The sequence below is a fragment of the Camelina sativa genome, chromosome 15 (genome assembly GCF_000633955.1).
Source record: "Camelina sativa cultivar DH55 chromosome 15, Cs, whole genome shotgun sequence".
In the NCBI taxonomy this organism is placed as follows: domain Eukaryota; kingdom Viridiplantae; phylum Streptophyta; class Magnoliopsida; order Brassicales; family Brassicaceae; genus Camelina; species Camelina sativa.
This window is the reverse complement of record NC_025699.1, coordinates 22,677,444-22,685,236: the sequence shown is the minus strand read 5'-3', so window position 1 is coordinate 22,685,236 and position 7,793 is coordinate 22,677,444. Positions and strand designations below refer to the sequence as shown.

Below are 7,793 nucleotides of genomic sequence, written 5' to 3'. Positions count from 1 at the left end.
TTAAACCTTCATGACCACCTTTGTCCTTGATAGTAAAGGGTTGATCATCAATGGTAGGAAGGTTGGTTGGGTTATAGATGTTAAACTTCATAGCTATACCCTCAGCAATGTTCAAGGTTACAAGACCTTCCTTGACATCAATAACTGCTCCAACAGTGGCTAAGAATGGCCTCCCTAGAATGATAGGATCTTCAGGCTCCTTATCCATCTCTAGGACCACAAAATCAGTATGAATCCTTGCCTTCCCTATCTTCACTGGAATGTTCTCCAACTTGCCAACCACATCTCTGTTTGACCCATCAGCTAGGCATAAATGAAGGTTGGTGGACTTGAAGTCAGTGTGCCCAAGCTTTTGTGCTATGGAGTAAGGTATCACACTGATAGATGCTCCCATGTCACATATGCACTGGTTGTAGTGAAGATAGCTAAGTGTGCAAGGCAGATAGAATGGACCTGGATCCTTAAGCTTAATTGCGATTGATATATCATGGTTTTTGTGGTTTTTAACCATGATATAAGTGTAACACTCAATTTCCATGGCATGTCACAGGTTAACTTATACCACAAGTAAACCATACTTAACCGAAAATATCCAAGAAAAATCCATTAATTCAATTCAAACGTCTTTCAAACCATCATTTTAACGTTAAACCAAAACTAACAACCAATTTAATAAATCCAACAATGGAAAATAAAAGAATAATCTCCAGCTCCTAACACCAACACAAACTCTATCATCTACTCCTAATGGTTACCTGCAAGAGAAAGAGAGGGATGAGCAATCTAAGATTACTCAGCGAGGTCTAAACCTAAGACAAACAATCAAACATGTGTCTACAACACACACATACACCAAACAAATGAGACTACGTCTCATAACCACCACCACACAGGCAGGCAGGATACGACGGTCCACACAACATCGTCATCCCGTACATGCTGGATCCCTCGTGCCTAAGCACTTCTTCCGAGCACCACTCATCTCGTCAGCTCGTCAGCCATCCCGACCTATCCGCAATCTGCGCTCATAGGCCACCACAAAATTACAAGGATTTCTCCTAGCAGGACTCTCCGCGGTTCATCCGCTTCTCTGTGCCTTAGCACCTTTCTTTCTCACTCTCAACAATTTAGTCTATCACACAGATATACATAACACACACCACACAATCCACACAATCCGTATTAAATTATCTAGCTCATTTAGTGCCTAATCCAAATACTAATTCTTTTCCTTACGTTTTATTTAGTAAAAGTATATTACATATGTATAATTATATTTACACACAACAATCATCTTCATTCATACCTAATAATATATATTTCATACATATACTCGGCTTAACCTTAAACTATGTAATTATCTAAACATATCGGTATATGAAAAAGACACTAACTAGTCCTCACCTTAGCAAATTTGTTGATCCTCAAATAAAAGCCAGCAACGACAGGAATCCAGTCCAACAACGATATTAATCTGCAATGATTTAGATTAAACAATCAAAAATTATTTTCCATTAATAATCCATGATTTAATCTAGTTATCACACCCTATTTATTTCTGCTTGTGTTCTCAAATAAATTAGTTAGATATAGTTTAATAGTTTTATCAAACCAACAATCTACTAATTCATAACTCCACAATCTAATTCACGTACGATCACAAGCTCCCAGTTTAATACCACTTCCTAAACCAGCCACAATACACGGTTCATCAATATTAATTTAACGAACGTCATTGACAACATACGTAAATAACCATGCATGACACCACAACAACTCATGCACGTACGTTCCATGACTTTCTGGTTTAGTTGGTTACGTATTAGTTTAGCTATGAACGAGCAACACATCGCAACAACAACAACACGAGACATAGAGCTTGGTCATTACCTCGTTCTGCAACTTTCCGCGACGGCTTAACTTGACGAACTGAACGGCGAAGTGGAAGACTCGGCAACACAGATCTGCGGTGGTTCAAGCTTGGTGATTAGATTGGTCCCAACAATCTATGAAAACACAACATAGTTCTCGGTTTGGTTCGCGGATCTTACCTCTCCGGTGAAGACGTTTCACACGGCGGCACAGGCTGAGCGCGGTGACAATCTCCAGTGTCTCTAGTGGTACTACAAGGGTTCGCAACAAGGTTAGAGTTAGGGCTGTTCCCAAAACGATACAAAACTAAAGACTCGAGTTATGCGGAGGCTTACNAATTATTTTCCATTAATAATCCATGATTTAATCTAGTTATCACACCCTATTTATTTCTGCTTGTGTTCTCAAATAAATTAGTTAGATATAGTTTAATAGTTTTATCAAACCAACAATCTACTAATTCATAACTCCACAATCTAATTCACGTACGATCACAAGCTCCCAGTTTAATACCACTTCCTAAACCAGCCACAATACACGGTTCATCAATATTAATTTAACGAACGTCATTGACAACATACGTAAATAACCATGCATGACACCACAACAACTCATGCACGTACGTTCCATGACTTTCTGGTTTAGTTGGTTACGTATTAGTTTAGCTATGAACGAGCAACACATCGCAACAACAACAACACGAGACATAGAGCTTGGTCATTACCTCGTTCTGCAACTTTCCGCGACGGCTTAACTTGACGAACTGAACGGCGAAGTGGAAGACTCGGCAACACAGATCTGCGGTGGTTCAAGCTTGGTGATTAGATTGGTCCCAACAATCTATGAAAACACAACATAGTTCTCGGTTTGGTTCGCGGATCTTACCTCTCCGGTGAAGACGTTTCACACGGCGGCACAGGCTGAGCGCGGTGACAATCTCCAGTGTCTCTAGTGGTACTACAAGGGTTCGCAACAAGGTTAGAGTTAGGGCTGTTCCCAAAACGATACAAAACTAAAGACTCGAGTTATGCGGAGGCTTACCGTGGAACGTGACGGCCAAGGGTTTGTGAGGCTTGGCTCACTAATGGGCTCGGTTTGGGCCTCACAGTTTAATTCTGGAACCGGGTCGTTACAATTCTCCCCTACTACAAAGGAATTCGTCCCCGAATTTGACCCGTCATCCCGCTCATCACTTTTTTCCATAAAAAGTTCTGGATAGTCCAAACGCATTTGCTTTTCTGATTCCCAAGTATCCTCCCGGATCCTGTCTCTTTCCCAACATACCTTGACAGACTTGATTACTTTCCCTTGACTTTCTGTTTCCTGACGGTCCAAAATTTCCACAGGCTTACTTAATGCAGTTAAATTCCGGTTTAAATCTGTCGGCGGATTCGGTAATACTAATTCTGGTTCTCTAACAACTTTCCGCAAAACTGACACGTGAAAAACATCATGGAAATTAGATAACTCCTGTGGTAGTGCCAAACGGTAAGCTACAGCCCCAACCTTTTCTGTAATCACATACGGTCCCATATATCTTGGCTTAAGCTTCTTCAACTTTTGGTTTTTATGCGCTCCTCTGAATATTCTCATTTTTAAATACACTGCATCACCAACCAAAAATTCTAAATCCTTCCGATGTTTGTCTGCATAACTCTTTTGCCTGTCATGGGCTTCTTTTAGGCTGTCCCGGAGCAGTTCCACTTGCTCTATAGTCTCTGTGACCATCTCGGGCTCTAGGTCCTTACGTTCCCCGACTTCTGTCCAACAAAGTGGTGTGCGGCATGGCCGACCGTATAAAGCCTCGTACGGTGGCATCCCTATGATGGAGTGATAACTATTGTTATATGCAAATTCCACCAACGGTAAGTACTTAAGCCAGTTTCCCTCCCAGTCAAGTACGCACGCTCTCAACATATCCTCAAGCGTCTGAATTGTCCTCTCAGACTGTCCATCCGTCTGGGGGTGATACGCTGTGCTGAGACGTACCTTTGTTCCCAAAGCCTTCTGAAAAGCCTGCCAGAAAATAGAAGTAAACTTTGGATCCGGATCTGACACGATGATATTCGGCACCCCATGATTTTTGACTATCTCGTCCAGGTACAACTACGCTAGAACATCCGGACTGTCGGTTTTCTTGATGGGCAAAAAATGAGCAGTCTTGGTGAGTCGGTCCACGATCACCCAAATGGCATTTTTACCTCAGTGCTCGTTGGTAACCCAGTGACAAAATCCATAGTTATCATATCCCATTTCCACTCAGGTAAAGGCAAATTCTGAAGTAACCCACTCGTGACTCGGTGCTCCACTTTCACTTGCTGACATGTCTGGCACTTAGATACCCATGCAGCGACATCATGCTTCATATTACCCCAATTGTAATACCGCTTCAGATCGTGGTACATCTTAGTTGACCCTGGGTGAACTGAGAATCGCGAACTATGCGCTTGTGCCAAAATCTCATCCTTTAAACCCTTATCATTAGGCACCCTAACTCGGTTCTTATACATGCACATACCATTCTCTGCCGTGTGGAACCCCTCCACATTGTTTTCCATTGCCTTTTATAAATCCGTGTCAAGTTTTTGTGCTTCCCGGATTCTCCACAGTAGGTCAGCTTGATTCACCACTTCTAAACCAACAACGTCTTCTCCAACCGATGTTGCACAAATACTCAGTGCACACAAAGTGTCTTCCAGCTCCTTTATCTCTTTTTCTCTTGAGACATCAGTTCTCCGCCTGCTCAATGCGTCAGCTACCAAATTGGCCTTTCCCGGATGGTAGGCAATGTCGAAGTCGTAATCTGCTAACAACTCTACCCATCTCCTTTGCCTAAGGTTGAGGTCCGATTGAGGCGTTGGCCAACCACTTATCGAGGCTATCTTTTCTGGATCCATAGACACTCCAGCTTCTGAAACAACATGCCCCAAAAACCCAATTTTCCTTTGCTAAAAGCTGCACTTACTCAACTTCCCATACAACTGTTGTTCTTGCAGTTTTTCCAACACTATCCGTAGGTGTTCCTCGTGTTCCTCACGGCTTTTAGAATAGATTAAAATGTCATCGATGAATACTATCACACACTTGTCCAAGTACTCCCAAAAAACATTGTTCATCATCTTCATGAACGCGGCTGGCGCATTAGTCAACCCAAACGGCATTACTACAAATTTGTAGTGTCCATATCTCGTCCGAAAGGCCGTCTTCCTTATATCTTCCTCTGCTATTGAAATCTGATGATACCCTGATGTCAAATCAATCTTTGAGAACCACGAAGCTCCCTGTAGCTGATCCAACAACTCATCAATTCGAGGCAACGGGTACTTATTCTTGATGGTAACCTTATTCAATTCCCGGTAATCAATGCAAAGTCTGATGCTCCATCTTTCTTTTTCACAAATAGCACTGGTGCTCCCCACGATGAACTACTCGGCCGAATGAACCCTTTATCTGTAAGGTCCTCCAAATGACCCTTCAACTCTGCCATTTCTGCAGGTGCCAAACGGTAAGGTGCTCGTGATACATGTGCCGTCCCAGGCTCTAATTCAATAGTGAAGGCATCTCCTCTGCTTGGTGGCAGTCCTTTTAAAGACTCAAAGACGTCTGCATACTCTGCCACTATAGGAATATTATCAACTCCGAGTTCCATCTCCTCCCCCACTACAGAAATAGTAGCTAGAAAAGCTTCACTTCCTTTCTCTATAAGCTCCTCTGCTTTCATCATGGATATAACAAAAACCCCTTCACCCATTTTTACGCCTTGAAATGTTATCTTCCCCTCCGGCCTTGAGAAATATACACGAGCTCTGTGGCAATCCAGTACAGCTTTGTGCTTCCTTAACCAATTCATTCCAAGAATCATGTCATAATGATTAATTTCCATTTCTGCCAGATTCCCGAGCATTACTTCTCCGTTTATCATAATAGGGACATCCTTGTCAACTCCGGTAGACCCCAATTTCTCCTTTCCCACAGTACCAATCTTCTTTGCCTTTGGGATAAATTCACCATCAAAGCTCCAATTCTAAGTAACTCTTGGCTTAACACAACTGAGGGTAGCTCCAGTATCAAATAGAGTGTAAGCATTCCAGCCTCCCAGTAAAACCGATCCTACACGGTTATTCTAATTCTAAGCAGACAATTCAAAAGCAATAAATTCTGGAACTACCAATCATAGAGAAATAAAATAACACGGGATAAGTTTGACATTTACTTACCAGCAATCGGCTCATTATCCTCATCCTCCTCGGTCTCAGCCATCATCACACGAGGTCCAACATTTTGACGTTTTGGAGGTGGCGGCAATTGCTCTCTAAGACGATTCTCAGCCGGTTTCCTCCCAAATTTCCGCGGACAAAATCTTGCAATATGTCCTGCTTGTCCACACTCATAACACTTTCTTTTTGCCATAACTCGAGGACAATCTCTCTGAAGATGACCTGCCTGGTTGCATTCGTAACACATCAAGGGAGTTCTCACAGTTGTTGTATCCCAAGTCCTCTTATTAGAGCTAGAACCCTTTGCAAGTCTCGCTTGTGCTGCCTTGTTCTGACTCACCTCCTTTTCCAACCCAATCTCCAAATTAGCAGCTTTCTCCACCAGGTCAATCTTACTGCGGTAGTCATACATCTCACATCGATTCTTGAGCTCAATCCTCAAACCCCTCAGAAACCTGCGAATCAACTCTTCCTCATTCATAAATCTGCCAGCAAACCTGCTCAGTCGATCAAACTCCCTGTCATACTGCCTCACAGTCATGGTGCCCTGACAAAGTTCCAGAAACTCCTCCTCCATACGATCCATAGCCTCTCTGGGAAAATACTTCCTTGAGAATTCGGTCTTGAAATCCGCCCAAGTCAGCTCATATCGTCCCTGTGCCTGGTCTACCACCTTCTCCCACCATACCAATGCCTCATCCTTCAGATACTGCACTGCCAAGTCCATGCGGTACTCATGCGGACACCTAGCATTATCAAAATTCCTCTCCAATCTCTTCCTCCAATGGTCAGCATCAATAGGATTAGACCTTCCACCAAAAGGCTCCATGCCCATGTCCTTCAAATTTCTCATAGCCTCCCAGTATGACGGGCCCTGCACCTGGACCAGCGGTGGAGGCGGTTGTGGTTGCTGAGGCGGGACTACCCCCAAAGACTAAGTTTGGGGGTGTTGATGTTCATATATTTTACCATTTTTCCCTTAGTTTATTCACATCTTTTGCATCTTTTGTTAGCCATTTTCACCATTATTGTGTAGTTTTAGGACTAATCATGCATTAGAGTTTAGTTGCATTGCATTTGCATCTTTTCATGCATAAACAGGTGATTTTGGAGCTTAAGGAGCATGGAAGCAATTCTGAGGAGAAGTGAAGCAATCATGAAGGGAAAGCAAGGGAGTTAAGGCTAAAGAACAAAGGTCCGGAGTCCAGCTCGACCAAGCACTCGACCGAGTGGGGAGATGGACTCGACCGAGTGGAGAGTGCACGAGAGAAGCCAGCTCGACCTGCCACTCGACCGAGCACCGGTCGAGTTGACCGAGCCGTTGACTACTTTGACTTTTTCCATTTTTAGGGCTTGCACTCCCATTCCTATATAAAGCCTTGTACCTGCAGCCACCAAAAAAGTCTAGCTTTTTAGATATTCTCAAAACCTAGTTTTTACCTTTTTTAGCTTTATTCCTTTTGCATTTTTATTTTTAGATCTTGTACTTTCTTAAGAAAGAAGACTAGATTCTTATATTTTGTTGGTTCTATAACTTTCAAGATATTGAGAATTTGAGTTTGATCCTTTCATCAATATTAAAGATCTCTGTTTTATCTTTCTAATAATGCAAGTTTCAATAATTTCTGGGTTTTTGACTTGTTTAATCATGTATTGTTGTGAGTAGTCTTCCTAGGATCTTGAGGATGGTTAGGATGGACTGAT

The 7,793-nt window shown here is 42.6% G+C and overlaps 1 protein-coding gene across 1 annotated transcript; it reads right to left on the bottom strand.

The window, feature by feature from the left end:
- LOC104748688 lies at positions 5,219 to 6,924 on the bottom strand. Its single transcript, XM_010470291.1, has 3 exons — positions 6,090 to 6,924; positions 5,918 to 5,982; positions 5,219 to 5,863 (listed from the first exon to the last, which is right to left on the bottom strand). The coding sequence occupies exons 1-3, from the start codon at positions 6,922 to 6,924 to the stop codon at positions 5,219 to 5,221; spliced, it is 1,545 nt and encodes a 514-aa protein (XP_010468593.1).